A 19,794-nucleotide genomic window follows, 5' to 3' on the forward strand; every position below is an offset into this window, starting at 1 on the left:
TGAAGCACAGCAGGCTCTGACTCAGGGGGAGTCTTCTTCTTCTGTTATCCCTATGGTTCTCCAGACGCTGGAAGAACTTAAGCAAGATCAGAAGATACTCCGTGCCAGAATGGATAAACAAGATACCGTCAACGACAACATTCAGAGCATGCTGGCTCAATTGCTTTAGAGAATGTCTCCGCCTCCCAACCCTTAGGCACTTAGGACTTTTTGTTTGCCTGTTGTTTTTGCTTTCCGTGTTTTTGATGTTTACTTATTCTTTTTGCCTCTAATGCTTTTTATCTGAATACAATGGTTTTTCTCTTGAATTTTTTATTTTTGCTATGTCTTTTTGATTCTGACAAAAAGGGGGAGAAGTCTTTAATAGCTCTGATGAAAATAATGTCTAAATACCTTAAGCACTCTGTAACATATTTTTCTTAAAAAATAAATTTATCTAACTCTAGACTTAAGAAATTGCAGAAGGTATCAAGAAACCTCATTGCTTGGAAGCTCTGGTAAGAACTTCTGAACTCCCTAGCCTATCTCAGGGGGAGCTCTTGTCCATCTGATCTGATATTGCTTATGTTTCATCTGCTAATTAAGTTTGTTTTGTCATCATCAAAAAGGGGGAGATTGTAAGAACAAAAATTGTTCTACAACAGATTCCATGATTTTGATGATAACAAAGGATGAAACCAAAATTGGCACCCTAACGAAAAGTTTCTAAGTGTGCAGGGTTCTAAGGAAAGAAGGAAGAAATCATCAGATACATAATCATATCAGATACAAATTATCAAAAGACCAGAAGCATCTGAAGTAGAAACACGTTCAAGAAAGTCTAACTCTGAGCAAAACAGCAAAATATCAGAAGCATCTGAACAAGAAGTACGCTCTAGAAGTTCTGACTCTGAACAACGGTATGTCAAACTCCAGAAGTTCTCAGCGCTATCTGAAGAAACCATCAGAACTCAAAAGAGATCAACATCAGAAGTTAGATAGCAAGATTCCAAGATCTCCAGAAACACGAAGACTCTGATTATGGAATTGCTAAATAAGGAAGAGTAACGTTAACTTCAAGTAAAGTTATGGAAATGGACTTCCTTATACTGAAAGAGACGTTAACTCCAAATTCAAATGAAAAGGAACTATTTTTGGAAAGTAGTCATTCAAGAAGAGAAAGTTGCTTTGGCAACAAGCAACATAGGTTATGGCACTAATTATTATTCAAGAGTCATTATCTGTTGTGATTTTTCAACGGATCCTTCTCTTCTATATAAAGGACTGCAAATCACATTGAGAGGTACAAGTACAATATTACAAGATCTTACTGAAACATCAACACACAAAAACGTTTTATTCTCTCAATCTTCACGAAGCTTTTGCTTAGTACGTGAAACACCTTGTTCTTAATGTTGTAATATTTGCTTATTTTAGAAGCACTCTAGATTACATAAGCTTTCATTTTTGTTGTATTTCCTCAAGTGACTCTGTGCAGTCTGTATACTTGAGAGGACTAAGAGATCTTTCTCTTAGACGTTGTCTGTAATCAATCTTTCAAGATTAGTGGATTAAGTCCTTGTTGAAGGCGAAATCACCTTGGCCGGGTGGACTGGAGTAGCTTTGTGTTATAAGCGAACCAGTATAAAATCCTTGTGTGATTTTCATTTTGAAAAAACGCTTATTTTCCAAACAATTCAAACCCCCCTTTCTTGTTTTTCTCACCTTCAGTTTCTTATTTGTAATTCTTTTCACGTGATATACTCTTTTAATCTGATTTTAGGCACATAGGGAATACTAACCACTAGTCTATGTGTTGGACCTAAGACAATTATCATGCTTACACTAGTTAATTAGGAATAGGAAACCCCGAGTAATGGCTAGTAAATTAACGCTATGTTGCATCGCCTAATCCTGCTTATGCTAGTGGACTAGGAATAAGAAGCTCCAAGTAGTGATTAGTTAGCTATATCGCAAGTGATGGATTATGGCGATTTTATTAACTCGCCGTGGGATTATAGTGATATGATTATTCATGTAAGACATCGAACATCAACAATAGAGAAATAACGAATTATATACACTACCTGACCACTTCCATAAATTCTATTTGAACTCTTTGTTTATTTTCGCTTTGAAATATGAACCCCCAATTTACTATTTTCTATGCATTGCACACTTTTTATCTTTTTAAAAAGCAGTCTCTATGGATTCAATATTTTATTACCGTGATACTATCAATACACTTGCCGATAAGTCATCAAGTTACTCAAAGACTCGCCATGGTAAGTTTTCATTCTTTGACCATTCACTTCAACATCTCCTATGTTTCTTCATTTAAAAGGTTTACATCCCAATGAGAATAAAGTTTTATCAACTTAAAGGGGCCATGACCATCTTGATTTCAATTTAGCAGGGAAAAGCTTCAACCTTGAGTTGAACAGGAGGATATTTTCCCCTTCTACCAAATCTATTTTATGATATCTCCTGTCATGCCATTTCTTGGTATTTTCTCTGTAAAGTTCAACATTCTCATAAGAGAACAATTTATGCTCTTCCAGCTCATTGAGTTACAACATCCTTGCTTGCCTAACAATTTGTTAGTTGAAGTTCAATTTTTTAACAACTCAAAAGGCTTTATGTTGTAATTCAATGGGTAGGTGGCAACTTTGACATAGACAAGTCTATAGGGAGAAATTACTAAAGGTGTTTTGAAAGCAGTTATGTAGGCCCATAAAGCATAATCCAGATGTTTTGACCAATCCTTTCTAGAGGGGTTAACTACCTTTTCAAGGATTCATTTTTTCTCCCGATTAGATAATTCAGCTTGCCCGCTACTTTGAGGATGGTAGGCTATAGCAACTTTACGTTTGACCCTATATTTGTTCATCAAATATTCAAAAATTTAATTGCAAAAATGAGTTATTTCATCACTAATGATGGCTCTAGGAGTGCCATGTCTATACAATACGTTTTTAATAAAAAAATTGTCACAACCTTAACGTCGTTATGGGAGTTGCTATTGCCTTTATCCACTTGGAAACATAATCTACAACTTCAAGGATGTATAAATTTCCAAGGGATTGGGGAAATGATCCCATTAAGTGTATGCCCCACACATCTAACAATTCATTTTCTAAAATATTAATGAGTGGAATCTCTTGCCTTATGGAAATATTTCACATCCTTTGTCATATATCACAAGTTTTAACAAATTAATTAACATCCTTAAATAAAGAGGGCAATAAATAACTTGATTGTAAAACTTTAGCAGTAATTATGGTTCCTCTAAAGTGTTCACCATAGGATGTATTATGGCACACTGATAAGATCTAGCGTGCCTCTGTGTAGTCCACGCATCTTCTCAAAAGTTGACAAACACATTTCTTATACAAGTATGGTTCATCCTAATAATAATTATTTGAATCATAGAAGAACCTTTTCCTTTGTTGAGAATTGAATTCTTGAGGGACATATCCACTCACCAAATAGTTCATAATATCTGCACACCATGGTGTCATGACAAAAGTCATCAGAAGCAAATGCTCATTAAGAAATTCTTCCCTGATATCCTCTCTATCATGCCTCTGGTCATCAACTAGGAGTCTTGACAAATGATTAACAACCAAGTTTTTTATTCCTTTTGTCTCTAATTTCTATGTCAAATTCTTGTAATGGCATTACTTACCTTATCAATCTTGGCTTTGCATTCTTCTTGGCAATGAGGTATTTTATTGCTTCATGGTCAGTGTAAACTACAATTTTAGTGCCCACCAAGTAAGATCTGAACTTGTCAAATGCAAAGACAACAACCAAGGAAGCAGTAGAATTGCAATATGATTGTAGCTTGAATATCCATCAAGGAAACAATTGAATTCCTCTCTAGCCAGTCTATCTAACATTTGATCAATAAATGGTAGAGGGAAATGGTCTTTCGTTGTAACATTGTTAATTTCCTATAACCCATGCATATTCTCCAACCAGTGACTTCTTTTGAAGGAATTAGATCATTGTTACCATTCTTAATCACAACTATGCCACCTTTCTTTGGTACATATTGAATAAGACACTACGCCAAAAACTGGAATAGACAGCGCACCTTAGAGGGCGCTTTATTACAAAAGCGCTCTCTAAAGTGAAGCGAAAAAATAAGGAGCAATAGACAGCGCACTTTAGAGGGCGCTTTTGTAATAAAGCGCCCTCTAAGGTGAAGCGAAAAAATAAGGAGGAGATAGAGGGACAACAATACATGGCGCTTTTTAGAAAGCGCCCTCTAAGGTTACCCTTAGAGGGCGCTTTTAATAAAGCGCTGTTATAAGTCCATGTGCATTTCCAGTTTATAAAGCGCTTCTGGAAAGCCTTAGAGAGCGCTTTCATAAGCGCCCTCTTAGGCCCCCTTTAGAGGGCACTTTTTTTCCACAAGCGCCCTCTAAGGTCCCCTTTAGTAAACATTAAAATTATAACATACTGCGCGTTTTGTTATTTCACTCTCTGTTATTTTCGTTCTTTTTCACGTTAGGGTTCTCACTGCTACGATTTTCGCTACTTCTAAGGCGTTCTCCTTCCACCTCTGTTAGATCTACGACGTTTCCTCCTTCTACCAATCAAAGGTACACGATGCAGCTTATGAGTGTATTTATTCTAGCATACATTATTACTTGCACTATTGCTTTGTTTTAGCTTTGCCCCATTTCAGTTTTATGTTATTGTTGTCTATGCTACGTTTGTTTCGACCTGTAAAGTTTCAATATTCATAGTCATTTAAATAGTTTGGGTTTATTAGGCAATTGACGGTTGGTTTTTAAATTGCTGAATTTGATATCGCTATGAATCACATTCAAAGACTGTTGTTAGGGTTCGGTTATGGTTGCATTATAGAGACATTAGAAACCTTTGATTCTAGTAACTTAGCGTACATAGCGTAGCTAGTAACTTAAGAAGTTTAGGTATGGATGTTATTTGATAGAGTAAATGGAGACATGAATGCCCTGCACAGAGACTAACTCAATAAAGCGAAATTGTTTTGTCTCATCCCATTTTTGGTTTCTCTTCTGAAATTGTTTTTTGTTTATTCTAATTAGTAATGGATAATACATGGATGTCTTCCAATCGATTGTCGAGAGAGTACGAGAATGGGGTATCAGAATTCGTTAAGTTTGCCGTTGCGCACGCCGAAGACCCCAATAGAATGATATGTCCTTGCTTGGGTTGTTGTTATGGGAAACGGGTTGACGCAGTTCAGTTGACATCGCATCTTGAGGCATGGAATTGATCGAAGTTATACATGTTGGAATTTGCATGGTGAGAAAAGTAACGAGAATGTTGAACCGGGGGATAGTACGACCTATGCCTCAAACTATAGTGGCGCAGATACATACCATTATGATCGAGTTGAACAGATTGCAGAAGCACTTGAAGGAGATCTTAAGGATTGTCCCGAAATGTTTAAGAGGTTGGTAAGTGATGCAGAGAAACCTTTGTATGATGGTTGCACTAAATTCACAAGATTGTCTGCGGTATTAAAGTTGTACAACTTAAAGGCGGGCAATGGATGGTCGGATAAAAGTTTCACAGAGTTATTAGCCCTTTTGAAAGATATGCTTCCTGAGGATAATGTTCTTCCCAATCGAACATATGAGACCAAAAAGATGTTGTGCTCTATTGGCATGAGCTATGATAAGATACATGCATGTCCAAACGATTGCGTTTTGTTTCGAAATGAGTATGCATCGTTAAATGAGTGTCCTAAATGCGGTGTCTCGCGATATAAGAACAAGTTGTCTCCAACAAAAGTCTTGTGGTATTTTCCTGTTATTCCGAGATTTAGACGCATGTTTCGTAGTGAAACCGATTCAAGACACTTGACCTGGCATGCAGATGAAAGAATTATAGATGGAAAGTATCGACATCCGGAAGATTCACCACAGTGGTTGAAAATTGATAATGATTATCCTGAATTTGGAGAAGAATCAAGAAACCTTCGCTTGGCATTATCTACTGATGGAATGAACCCACACGGTATCCAGAGTATCTTACACAGTACATGGCCTGTGATTATTATGATTTATAACCTACCTCCATGGCTATGTATGAAGCGTAAGTACATGATGTTGGCTATGTTGATTTCTGGACCTAAACAACCAGGGAATGACATAGACGTGTACTTGAAGCCCTTAATCGAAGATTTAAAGATTTTGTGGGAGACCGGTGTGGAGGTTTATGATGGATATAGGAAAGAAAGTTTCAACTTGAGGGTGATGTTGTTTGGCACAATTAATGATTTTCCAGCATACGGAAATCTATCAGGGTATAGCATAAAAGGTCAATGTGCGTGTCCTATTTGTGAAGATAAAACAGATTGGAAGCGCTTGGAGTTTGGTCAGAAGAATGTCTTTCTCGATCATCGGAGATTCTTAAATTCAAATCATCACTATCGTGGATGGAGAAAGGCGTTCAATGGAGAGACAGAACAAGGCAGAGCTCCACCTATATTGACGGGTGATCAAATTTTTGAAAAGGTGAAAGATTTGGATACTCAGTTTGGCAAGTCTTTTGCCCAGACACTTGTCAAAAGTGGGTGGAAGAAGAGGTCAGTTTTTTTTGAATTGCCGTATTGGAAGTCCTTGTATGTGAGACATTTTCTTGATGTTATGCATATTGAAAAAAATGTATTTGAAAGTGTTATTGGCACGTTACTCAATATACAAGGAAAGTCTAAGGATGGCCTTAAGGCAAGAAAGGACTTGATAGAGATGGGAATAAGAACTGAATTAGGACCCTTGAAGAAAGGAAAACGAACATATCTACCGCCTGCTGCTTATACTCTATCTAGAAAGGAGAAAAAAACATTGTGTAAGTTTCTAAGTGAAGTTAAAGTTCCAGAAGGGTACTCTTCAGATATTAGAAGACTTGTGTCTATGAAAGACCTCAAGTTAAAGAGTTTAAAGACCCATGATTGCCATGTTATAATGGAACATTTTCTCCCAATAGGTATACGTTCTATTCTTCCAGAAAAAGTAAGAAGCTCTATAACTAAGTTGTGTTCTTTCTTCAAGTCAATTTGCAGTAAGGTGATCAATCCTGCGATCTTACCAATGTTGCAAAAAGAAATCGTTATTACTTTGTGTGAGCTTGAAATGTTTTTTCCTCCATCATTTTTTGACATAATGGTACATCTAGTTGTTCATCTTGTGAAAGAGACACAATTGTGTGGACCAGCTTATATGAGATGGATGTACCCTGTTGAACGTTATATGAAAATATTAAAAGGGTACGTGAAGAACCGAAGTCGACCAGAAGGTTGTATGGTTGAAAGATACATTGTTGAAGAAGCGATTGAGTTTTGTACTGAATATTTGTCTAATGTTCAGTCAATCGGACTCCCCAAGTCTCAGCTTATCGAAAAGAAAGAAGGAAAAAATCTAATTGGAAATAAAATCGTGGCAGTATCAAGGGTCGAACGGGATCAAGTGCATTTGTATGTTCTGCACAATGAGAATGAGGTTGAGCCGTATGTTGAAATTCACAAGGATGTTCTCCGAGGTTTAAATCCCAATAGAAATGAAAATTGGATAGTACGAGAGCACAATCGATGTTTTATACCTTGGTTTAAGGATCATATTTATTCAAAGTATTATTCAGATCCCGCTTCAATAACAGAAAGGTTGAGATGCTTAGCATATGGTCCAAGTTTCCATGTTTTTTCTTATAGCGCATACGCGATTAATGGATACACATTTTATACCAAAGAACAAGATGATAAAAGTACTATGCAGAATAGTGGTGTCACCGTGGTAGCTGAAGCAATGCACATATCAAGTGTGAAGGACTTAAACCCCAAATTTGCAAATCTGTCGTATTTTGGTGTTATCGAGCGCATTTGGGTGTTTGATTATGAGAAGTTTCAGATTCCTATATTTGGTTGCAAGTGGGTTGAAAATAATAACGACATTCGAATGGATAAGTCAGGATTTTTGCAAGTGGATCTTAATAGGGTGGGATACAAAGATGAGTCTTTTATTCTAGCCTCTCAAGCTAGACAAGTGTTTTATGTGAATGATCCGAAAAGTACGAAATGGTCTATAGTTCTTTTTTCCAACAAAGTAATTGATGAAAACACTGGAGATCAAGGTGATATTGATGTTGAGATTGAATCGTTTACCAGAAATGATCAAGATGAGAATATTATATCAAATGATTCATATATTAGAAATGATCATAATGAGGGTATTTGGATCAATCCAACCGTCCGTGTTGTTAAAAGACATGTAGAACATATTCCAACCAAGAAAAGAAAGAGAACTTAGTGAAAAAGGTACAGGTCAAATGATTTTAATTGTTTTCTTTATTACAGGTAAAATGTCTTTTATGATTTTAATTGTTTTTATATTTGTCATCTGATTTTAATTGTTTTCTTTATTACAGGTAAAATGGCTATTATGAAGTCAATCATTCGTGCAAGGGGCAAGGGATACTTGAAAGTATCAATTGATATTTGTTTAGATGGAGATGTTCCATTGTCGTCAAGCCTCATTCGCGTAGATGATGATGCTGGATATTTGAAAGTATCCCTCTACGACAATGGAACATGTCCATCTAAACAAATATCAATTCTATCTTCAAAAGATAAGGGACCAAAAATATAAGGGGATTACGCAGCAAATCGAGTCAGTTGCATAAAAAAAAAAGGTATAAACACAATTATATGATATTTATGCATAGAAAATGTTAATTCTTGATCTTATACTTCACCTAACTAATTTTATGATATTTTAGGTTCATGCTATTGATATTGAACAAAAAGAGGTTGTTGCTAAGAAGACTGTTGCTAGCAAAAAAAAATACATCTTAGAGATGCTTTTGCTACTTAGTTTTATTTCTTTTTAAGTTATGAATTGGTTGTATTTTTAGAATCTTTAGAAGTTAAACGATTATATATCAGTGGATTGTTGTATATGTATGGATTGTTGTATATAAGGCTTGTTAAATGCAATGTGTGAAAAAGGGCTTCAAATTATACAGTTTTGGGTGTACTGCTTCAATATACAGGTTGTCTAAAATAAATAAAAAAATATAGCGCTTTTTAAATTTTTTTTTTAAATAACCACCCACTTTAGAGGGCGCTTTCCAAAATAAGCATCCTCTAAACCCTTTAAATTTCCACTTTAGAGGGCGCTTTCCAGTAAAAGCGCCCTCTAAACCCTTAAAAGTTTCCACTTTAGAGGGCGCTTTCCAGTAAAAGCGCCCTCTAAACCCTTAAAAGTTTCCACTTTAGAGGGCGCTTTCTTTAAAAAGCGCCCTCTAAAGTGGCCCTTAAAGGGCTTAAAGAGCCACTTTAGAGAGCGCTTTCACCAGGAAAAAAAGCACTGTCTTTACCTATGCCAGCGCCAGATTAGAGGGCGCTTTAAAGCGCTGTTATAGGCCAAAAAAAGCGCCCTCTTTTCCCATATTTGGCGTAGTGAGAGCAACCCACATACTATCCGAAATGGGATAGATGATACATACATCTAGCCATTTTATGATCTCTTTATTTACCACATTCTTCATGATAAGATTAAATCTTCTTTGGTACTCTATACTATTCTTGGCATTATATTCTAGCAATATTCTATGCATACAAACTGTACGAGTAATCCCTTTAAAGTCATATATTTTCAAAGCAATAACCTTCTTGTGCTTTTTTAGAAGTGCCAGAAGTTGGCACTTTTGCCCATCAGACAGATTAGTAGCAATGATCACAAACAACTTATGTCCTGCCTCTAAGTAGGCAGGTTGCAAGTGTGAAAGGAGTTATTTCAATTACAATTCAGGGGGTTTCTCTATGGATGGAACATTGTTTTCCACCAACTCATCTGTAATCTCCAGAGTTGCAAAGAGTTGTATTTTGGCTTCAACTAGAAGGTGGGGTCTACTTATGATACATTCTCTTACCAATGCATTCTTTTCTTCTTCATCCAACTCTTGTTCTAACTCATCATTACTTTTTATGATCTGATTGTGAACAAGTGAATCCCAACTAGATATTGATGAGTAAGCAACTATGTGTTCCTTAGGTTACTTCAATGCATTGAGGACATTGAATACAAATAGTTGCCCATTTACTCCCATAGTGATTTCTTGATTTTCAACATCTATTAGAGTCTTTCCTGTAGCAAGAAATGGTCTCCCCAAAAGAATAAGAGTGTCTTCATCAGCACTAAAATCCATGATGATAAAGTCAGCAAGAAATACAAACTTGTCAACCCTCACTAACACATCTTCAATCTTACCTTGATGGTAGCAAATGCTTTTGTTAGGTAATTGAAATGTGAACGTTGTTGGCCTTGCCGCTCATATGCTTAACTTTTTGAATATAGATAAAGGCATGAAGTTGGTACTTGCTCAAAGATCGCACAATTTCCTTTCACAAAAAGAATCTCCTATCTTGCATGGTATGGTGAAAATAGGATCTTTCAACTCAGATGGTAGCTTTCCTTGGACAAATTGGTTGCATTCTTGGGGTTAATGCTACAATAGCAAAACTGAGGGATTTGTCCTTGAAATAAATAATTACCATCAGCTAAGAGACTCGTCCAAAGCTGAGGGACTCATCCAAAGCTGAGGGACCCACCCTTTAAATAAATAGCTACATCAGTTGAGGGACTCGCCGAAGGGCGAATCACGTACCTCACAAATGAAAGAGGTCTTGAAAATACTTCGTCCTTAACAAAACCCTCGTGCTTGAGGGACCATGTAGTGTTATATTTATGAGTGTCCTGACAAGGGCGCTCTCGCCCAAGAATGGTGTCGCTTAAGCGATATCATGGAACATATGACTCTCCCTTGGCATTCATGACATGTGTAATGTAGTGGTCAAAGTGGAGAGACCATCATTACCCCCTGAAGATTAGTGGTTGACAACTTCACCTAATCATGAGGGAGTGCTTGCCGCCCCTAAGGGTTACCCATGCCCTAGGCCCAAGAAGCCTCTATAAACACCTATTTCATAGGGGGGAAAAACATATCTAAATTCATACAAATGACACCTCACATACGTTTATACCTAAGCACACCATTTAGATACATATCCTTTCACCTTATGTAAGTAGGTCTTCTAAACCACCATAAAACACCATCGTACATGACTTCTCGCTGCCATGGGCAAACCATAACCATCATAGAACGTAATATATCTACTAAGGTCTCTGAGTGTCCATGCCCTTGTAGGGGAAACACACACATGTACTTTTTGACCAGTACAATAAGTATTTTGACATCATATATTATTAAGTTTAATACATTTTTTGGCCCGGTATATTAATTCATTTTGATCATTTAACTTAAAAAAGATTAATAATGATCACTTAACTCTTCAAAATGTACCATGTTAGTACTTTTCGTCTAATTAACGACAAACTTAGCAACCAATTTATGACTTTTTCACCGCTAATTAGAGGAAAATGACCAACATCGTACGTTTTGAAGAATTAAGAAATTAATATGGACATCTTTTTTAAAGGGATCAAAATAAACTCTGAAACTAAAATACGACAAAATATATTAAATCTATATTATTATTTATGAGTTTGTTTGCAAATTATCTTTATTAATAGGCTATTTGATAATTATTTATTTATTTATTATTTTTGATATGTTTTACCGATTTAAATTACAGTAATATTTAATAAAGAAAAACATAATTTTTATTATTAAAAAAAGGGAAATATGAAATATCTGCCTTTATCCATTTGTCTATTATTATCTAATATTTATATATCAAACTTTGAATTCTACAACCGTTGCTGTGCAGTTTGACCTGAAAACGCCGAAGATGATTACCAACGGAGTGTGGAGCCTCCGCTCGTGCCTCCGTCTCCCGGAGCATCAATTATTTCGTGCAGCCCCACTCTCCTACCATTTCCGGCGCCGGTTTCTCGTCACCGCATCATTGTCGGAGAAAAATAAAGAGAAGGTGATAGTTATTTCTGGACCCACCGGTTCCGGCAAAAGCCGTGTCGCAATGGAGCTTGCAAGGCGCCTCAATGGAGAAATCGTTAGTGCCGATTCCGTTCAGGTAACAAAAAAAAACGAACATTCATTCTTTTTACTCTATTTTCAGTGTTTCTCTTTTTCTTATGTTGTTGCTTTTTTGCGTATTCAAGTGGTAGCGTTACTCGTAGGGTTTTAGAGTTTAAAAATTCAATGTTCGCTCTCTCAATGAAAATTGCCTGAATTAACATTGTTGTGGTTCAGTGTTCTCAAATAGTGGTTATAGCAATGTTATAACACTTAAATAAATGGCTATTTTCTCTTATTAAGACTGATAACTTTATTCTAGATAGTGAAGTTTGTTTATTCGGCTGACAGATTTTTCATTTTAATTAGGAAGTTTATTAGTGTTTATTTCTTCACATATAGCCGAGCTATATATTAAATAGTACGTTTCTAACAAAGTTATGTTACTATTTGAAGATTGAAAGTTCCTTACAATCAATTGTGGGTTCTTCAAATGTATCCAACCACGTCTTGTAATAAATAGGGCAAAAGTCATCGATACGAAGTAAGATAATCATAAGGCGATATCTAATAATAGTACCGTACTCTACCTAGACATGTATTGGCCTAACCCATCAATAGGAATAGCAAGAATAAGATCCTGAACATGCACTGCTTTCAAACAAACAAAAATTACTTTCTGTCTTATGGTCATATCAAACTTTATGTCCGTGTTCGGAATACTTTTATTAAAAAGGACACTCGTCAAAAACATGTTGTGCTTTAGGAGGGACAATGTCCTGCTAGTAAAACTACTAAAATCAAAATCTAGAATCGCAACACTAAACCATCTAAAATTCTGTCGAAATCAAAGTCTATACCATATATGATCTTATAACATCCAAGATTGAATCTTAGAAGCCACAAAAGCGTATGAGGCAATCTCTACTGCCGAGTACAAACTCAATCCCCCAATTCTAATGGTAAAAAAAGTCACCCTCCATTGAAGGTCCTCGGAGAAAGAACCTTCACCAACAACGATGTCTTCAACCGTCTTCCGCAACTCTTTATCAAATCAAATAGTTGTTTTCTCCATATGATTAGGTTGTCACGTTCTTAGGCCAAAAAACAATTTATAGATACCCATGCAGGATTAAAGTAGAAGAAACTCATTTAGAGAATCCCTTAGTTGTGGCAGAAGATTTGTTAACTCAATAACCCTAATAACTCTTTCCATGGACAACCCCACGATAAAGCCTCCATCTCGACTAACAGCTCCTCCAAGCAACTTAATCCCCAACATCAGCCTCCCAATGTCCGACGGGAACAACCCCCACGAAGTTTACTTCATCACATGAAGGCCAAAAGATCTCAGTCTTACGAATATTCAATTTGAGACCTGATCCTAGACCCGTCTCCTGGGATAATATCAATGGCTTTAGCGACCTCCTTTGAATCCCCTATTATGGTCCCGTCATCAAATTACCAGGCATGAAGAAGCTTACAATTGTCTCTAATATTATGAATGAATGAGTGTAACACAAGAGCAAAAAGGAGTTGCCCTAACGAGTCACCTTGTTGCACTCTGGTAGCTGACATAATGTATTCACCCCTAAGGTACAACCTGCTGCCTGACCATAAGAAAACTCAACACACAAAGAAATAGATGGACATCTCACCCTCACCTTGCGCAAAAGGGCAGATTGATCTCCCATGTTGAAAGCATTAGAAAAACCTACCGTGAGCATAGCCAAAGAACCATCTCCATGTCGCTTGCTTAACACCCTGTTGACACTGTATAAAATGAACTCAACACCATCCGATGCCCCAACCCCAAGTTAGAAGTCATTGAGATATCACGCCACATCTTTACTGACCCCTTTCATAGCAATCTTGGATACCAACCTACTCTAAATAGAACTCACAACAATTGGTCGTATCCCACCATCAGGATATAATAACGGCGTCAAGGATGCAGAGACAACTAACTCTATCAAACTCATTGAACATCTTCCTCCCAGCCATAAGTTAACAACTAGACTGAATGAAAGATTTCTTGCCACAACAGAACATTCTCCACACAATGTATCTTATAAATGTTGTGCTCACAAACCATTTCTACCACATGATGTTCCTTTGAGAAATGATTTAATGCACCTGAAGATAATATCAATTTCAACCACTAGAGGAGTTTCGGAAAACAAGGTGGTCGGCATGGGGGAGGTGGTTTGTAGAGATGCTTAGCCTCCAAAATCTTCATTGTATGTCTATTATAGGGGCCCACTCCGGATGACCCAATACTTTCACAACCGCTGTGAAATGGCTATCTGCAACCTTGCGGAGACATTGGTTGACATTAGAGCTCATCTTTTTTATCTTTCTCCTCAATATGAATTTCCTCGTTACCTAAGTTATCTTGCTCAGAGCTTCCCAACACAATATCAACCAACTTGGCAAGACCATCTGCATCTCACCAAGTAGCTAAGCACTCTAAAATGTGTTGTTGTTGCAAGGACTTCCGATTTTCAGACTTGCAATCCCGTCTATTTTGAGGCTTGAGCACCTGTAAAGTGCAACGAGGAAAAAGTAACAACCGAACTGAGGCACTTACAGATTCCGGCTCATCAACCACCTTATAAAGAGCATCTTTCAATGCCCGAGAGAAAGTAAGACGACACCTAGGTGGTACATTATTCACGATGAAGATAGGTATTTGCTTATGATTCCTTTATTTTCTATTGATGAGGTTTGTCCCGTTTGTCACAAGACGGGCTTGGGTACATTTGGGAAACACGCGATTGATTATAAGGAGCTTCAGGCGTCAAATACCGACATGACTTTGTTAAGGATGTCCTATTTGATATATTTCAGTGGGTCGGAGTATCTGTGAAGATGCTGCCTATGAGTTTCTTGACTGACCCACTGGAGGGGAAATCGACACTTAGGCCAACAAATATTTTGGTGTACGGTTGGCTATAGGGAAATATGCATGTGCGAATTTGACTGGAGTTTCTCCACTATGGGACTGAGACTGGAAGTTTTAATGTGGGTCCCACAGACAACCTTCAGAGCCGCTTCAAGTAAAGTGGTCAAACATGAAAAAGCATGTTCCGACAATCAACATTCTTTCATACCATTTTCCTTTGACTCTTTTGGTTTCTTAGCACCAGAAGCCGTTGATTTTTTACGGAGAGTCTAAAAGTTCATGGATAGCAATGTTGTGTTTTCTAGGCCAATGAATATAGTTTTTAAGAGGATTGATTTTGTCATCCATAAAGAGATAGCGGTGCAGTTTGTTGTGCGTTTGCCTTGTATTTTTGTATAAATATATAAATTATTAGGAAGTTAAGAAGTTTATTTTGATAAATCAATTGAGAATGATGTGTTGATTAATTTGTGTATGAAAATGATACTTCTGTTCGAATTATACATTACAATGTTACCAAAAAAAGATTTATACATTACAGTGGAGCTAGTTTTGATGTTTTCTTTTATTCAAGATGACTTCCTTGGCTGTTATTACAGGTGTATCGGGGTCTTGATGTTGGATCTGCAAAGCCTTCCTTAAATGATAGAAAGGTGCGTATAGTTTTGCGTTCATATTTATTTGCTATATGTATGTATTTGTTAGAAACATTTATACTCTGTTCCTTGCAATTGTGCTTGGGTTGTCTGTTGTAGTTTTTTGGATTTATTATTTAGTTGTAACATAGGAAGGGGTTTTAAATCTTAGTTTATAGTTCTTTTCAATTTTTTTCCTGCTGTTGTTTCTAGGAAGTGCCACATCATCTGGTTGACATACTTCACCCATCTGAAGGTATGTTTTGTTTAGACTAAGCTATATTTGTGTAGGTAACGTTTTGAACACAATTATCTTCATATTCATTTCTCTGTCGCTGGATTTTTGGAGCTCCTTCATTTCTCCAAATTGAAATTTGAAGCTAAATATTATTTATCAGATTATTCTGTTGGGCAGTTTTTTGAGGATGCAAGGCAAGCGACAAGATCTATTCTTGACAAAGGCCGCATTCCGATAGTTGTTGGGGGCACTGGACTGTATTTAAGATGGTTTGTCTTTTTCAATTAACTGTTCTGAATTTGTATACTACTCATTCTTTCAAATGTATTTCCTTAATTGTGGCATAGTTGTTGTATCACGTATCTGTGATGGAAAATGCTTTATGGTACGAGACGCAAACCAACAAATACATCTAATTGGTTGTGTTTTTTTACCATGCCTCCAATTTTTTTCTGCCAGTACTTTGACTTGTATTTACTGGCACTTTGATTGGTCCAGTACAGATTCATGTGCTTTTCGAAGGAAGTTTTATTTCCAAGTGTCATTGCTGATCTGTGACATGCTAATAAGAGAGCATAAATCGTAAATGGAATCCACTTCTCTTATTCTGCAATATACCAATGAAGTTATTCATTTCACTATGAATTCCCAGATATTTATATAGTTGCATGATTATACATTACTATATTATGAGTTAATCATAATGCAAACTTGGTTGTGAGTCTTGCATAACTTACGTTAACTATACGTTAAGAAGCTAGAGGTTCGATTTGTTTGTCTTTTGTATAATATAAACTAACTTTTGTCAGAAACTACTGTGTTGACTGACACCCACTATTTTAGTGAGTTATCACTGTTTTATTACACATCATTATTGTGTTTCTTTTCTAAGTATTTATAAATCAGCTTATAGGGAATATATACCTATGATTTTTGTTGTCTGATCTTTAAAATACAAGGTTCATATATGGAAAGCCAGACGTGCCTAAATCCTCTACAGAGATAACATCTCAAGTATGTATAGAGTTAGCTGAATTACAGAGATATGACGACTGGGATGCTGCTGTGCAGTTGGTGGTAAAAGCAGGTGATCCAAAGGTCAAACATATAGCAGTGAATGATTGGTACCGATTACGGCGTAGTCTAGAGATTATTAAGGCAAGCTTGCTATTTTATAAAGTTACACATAAGCACCTTTAAATTCTTGGCTGGCTACTAACCTTTACCAAAAGATTGTATAAGCCTCTCAATGTTGACATTTTAATATCCTTTCTTGCCTGTCTTTCTCTCTTTCAATTGTAGCACATGTATGCAATTATGCAAACACGATAACAAGCTCAATCATGTTGCCAGAAATTTTATACTTTCCTCAATATGGTGTTCTTATCTCTTTCGAATGTGCTTAATTGTAACTGACTGCATACTTCTTAGTGAATTATCTGTTTATACCTGTATTTTTCTGTGGATGTATATGTGGAATATATGGTTTCTTTGATTATGAAGTTAACTGAAATATATCATCAATTCACCATATATTTATATCTTTTGAAATGGCAGTCTAGTGGATCACCTCCTTCTGCTTTTCGGGTACCATATGATTCTTTCAGGGAACAGGGCGATCCTAGAGTTGCTGAAGGTTCTGATCCATCTGATACAAATTATGATGCAACGAAAGAAACTGATTCAGCAAAGTTAGACTACGATTTCATGTGTTTTTTCCTTTCAAGCGACAGACTTGACCTCTACAGATCACTTGATTATCGGTGTGAAGATATGTTATTAGGTATATCATGAACTGGAGTCACAAGTAATTTGTATATAAATATGAATCCTATACATGTTCATATAAATTTATGTTTACTATTATAACAATGGATACAATGTTATTTGTCTACATTATGTGAATATATAATTGTAATCAGTCTCACGGTTTTCTTTGATTGCAGGAGGGGATAGCATTTTGTCCGAGGCTCAATGGCTTCTTGATACCGGTCTTCAACCAAACTCTAACTCCGCAACAAAAGCAATTGGTTACAGACAAGTATACTGTTATTCACTTTATGTTCTACATTTACATTTCACTATTACTATATACAATACTCAAATAAGGAAATATTGTGTACCACATATGCTTTACGAAACATCTTTGGTTGAACATTCTCCCATTTTAGGCATTGTTTATTTAAGGTTTTGGAAAATGTGATTTAAGATTGTGTAAAACAATGATTTATATTTCAATATAAATAGTAGGAATTGTTTGAGATACATTATGCTTGTGACCTACTAATTTCAGGCCACAAAGTACTTACTAGGATGCAGAAAACAAGGGGGTGAGAGTTCAGCCATAGAATTTTACAGATTTTTGTCTGAATTTCAAAAAGCATCACGGTAATTCATTTCATTTTACATAAGCTAAAAGTACCCTTAACATTAACTATATTATGTACAAAAAGTATGCTATGCGATAAGCTAATTATGATTCATGAACATTCAGAAAAACACTATCCTAGTATTCTGACACCATTACTTTGACAAGTTGGTTGGTTATTATTTAAAGAGAAAAACTACAGTGTCTGGAATGCTATCCCGACTGTGAATCAGGATGTTTGAGACTTCCCATGTTTTGCTGGCTGTAAACAGTTGTTTAGCTGATTGGTTTATTTGGCAATGCTTTTACTTGATTCGGTTTTTACAGGAATTTTGCAAAACGACAGTTGACTTGGTTTCGCAATGAGCGTATATACCATTGGCTTGATGCTTCTAAACCTCTGGTATAATGATTGAATATTTTTCCATTAGCTGTTACTACATTTGCATATATGAGTTCATGTACCTTGTTTTGTATTATACCCAATCCATAATTTTTTCTTAAAACTTATGCTGATTTTATGACGAACAACGAATTCCAGGAAGCCATTTTCAACTTCATTCATGATGCATATCATGATCAGAACGGAAGTCTTTTTGTGCCTGAACACCTTAGAATGTCAAAAGATATTTCTAATACCCAAATAGCTGCTACACTAAGATCTTACCGCACCACAAATAGGTACAATGATTTAAGTATCTGGTATATATTTATGAATATGCTATGTTATTTATATTCTTTGCTGCAAAATATTAACTATTGTTTCTATATGAAGGCATTTTGTAAACGGGGAAGATTGTTATCCTATTTTAGAATGGATAAAGAAGACCCAAAAGTGATGGGCAGAGATTTTATTTTACATTCCCTTGAACCGGCGTCATATATTTGGAATGATAGAGGATCATGATCAGCTAATATGTAGCATATTATTAACAAAGTTTTGTTTTTGTTGTCCTTGCTTGTTATCAAAGTTTTCTCGACTTTTATGTAGCATATTATTGATTGGTAGAACACTAAGGACAACTGAATTTATAAAATAATTTCCCTCCCTCCTTTTACACAAACCAGGTTCCTTGATTTCTTCATTATGTTTATTGAATTCTAAAACATTTGTTGGACTCAATTAATATTTAGGCTTTTTCACTCAACTTTTGCGCCCCTGCAGTCCTCTCTGCTGCAACTCTGCAACAGTGCTCTTCCTCGCCCTTTGCCGGCTGCCTGCTAGACTCTGTCCCTTGCTTGCTGCCACCTCATGTGGCTGATCCCTAGCCTCTCCATAACTTCTTACCAGACACTCTTCCCACCACCATAGCAAAAGATAGTGAAGGTTATTTAGATAGAGCAAAGAGTCTCTAGTCTACAAATAAATTGGTAGAGAGATTTGATGCAGGGTGAAAGTGCACCAGAAATAACCGATTCTCTCAACATGGTTTTGGAAAAGTAGAATCTAAGTTGATAAATGAGAAAGGGGTTGAGATGGCTGCAGAGGCTAAGGTTGAAAGAGACCCCAAACTTTATTTAATTTATTTTGTTCCTTTTCCGAATGATACGGTTAGACCTTTCATTAAGTAGCGTTATATTTTAAGTGGTAATTATTAATTATTATCATGAGTGATTAGTGAGAAATTTGTAACAATTATGTTTTATTAGGCCTTGAGTTTATTATTTGAATAAA

At 36.2% G+C, this 19,794-nt stretch overlaps 1 protein-coding gene across 2 annotated transcripts; it reads left to right on the forward strand.

Moving 5' to 3' along the window:
- Positions 1-11,727: 11,727 nt before the first annotated feature.
- Positions 11,728-19,183, forward strand: LOC127086254 (tRNA dimethylallyltransferase 9). 2 transcript variants are annotated; one of them, XM_051026972.1, is made up of 11 exons: positions 11,728-12,031; positions 15,478-15,531; positions 15,727-15,769; positions 15,912-16,020; positions 16,711-16,909; positions 17,309-17,534; positions 17,698-17,792; positions 18,045-18,139; positions 18,447-18,522; positions 18,661-18,800; positions 18,895-19,183. In XM_051026972.1, the coding sequence occupies exons 1-11, from the start codon at positions 11,789-11,791 to the stop codon at positions 18,956-18,958; spliced, it is 1,344 nt and encodes a 447-aa protein (XP_050882929.1). In that variant the 5' UTR covers positions 11,728-11,788; the 3' UTR covers positions 18,959-19,183. The 2 variants fall into 2 exon arrangements, with proteins under 2 accessions (XP_050882929.1, XP_050882930.1); XM_051026973.1 differs by having other exon boundaries at positions 11,882-12,031; positions 15,929-16,020.
- Positions 19,184-19,794: the final 611 nt, after the last annotated feature.

The sequence above is a fragment of the Lathyrus oleraceus genome, chromosome 5, assembly GCF_024323335.1.
Source record: "Lathyrus oleraceus cultivar Zhongwan6 chromosome 5, CAAS_Psat_ZW6_1.0, whole genome shotgun sequence".
NCBI classification, from domain to species: Eukaryota; Viridiplantae; Streptophyta; class Magnoliopsida; order Fabales; family Fabaceae; genus Lathyrus; species Lathyrus oleraceus.

Excerpts from the sequence above, each read along its gene's own strand:
- LOC127086254 (XM_051026972.1), top strand. The coding sequence starts at position 11,789 with ATGATTACCAACGGAGTGTGGAGCCTCCGCTCGTGCCTCCGTCTCCCG. Across the intron at positions 16,021-16,710 it reads ACTGGACTGTATTTAAGATG|GTTCATATATGGAAAGCCAG; the intron begins GTTTGTCTTTTT and ends TTAAAATACAAG. Across the intron at positions 16,910-17,308 it reads GTAGTCTAGAGATTATTAAG|TCTAGTGGATCACCTCCTTC; the intron begins GCAAGCTTGCTA and ends TTGAAATGGCAG.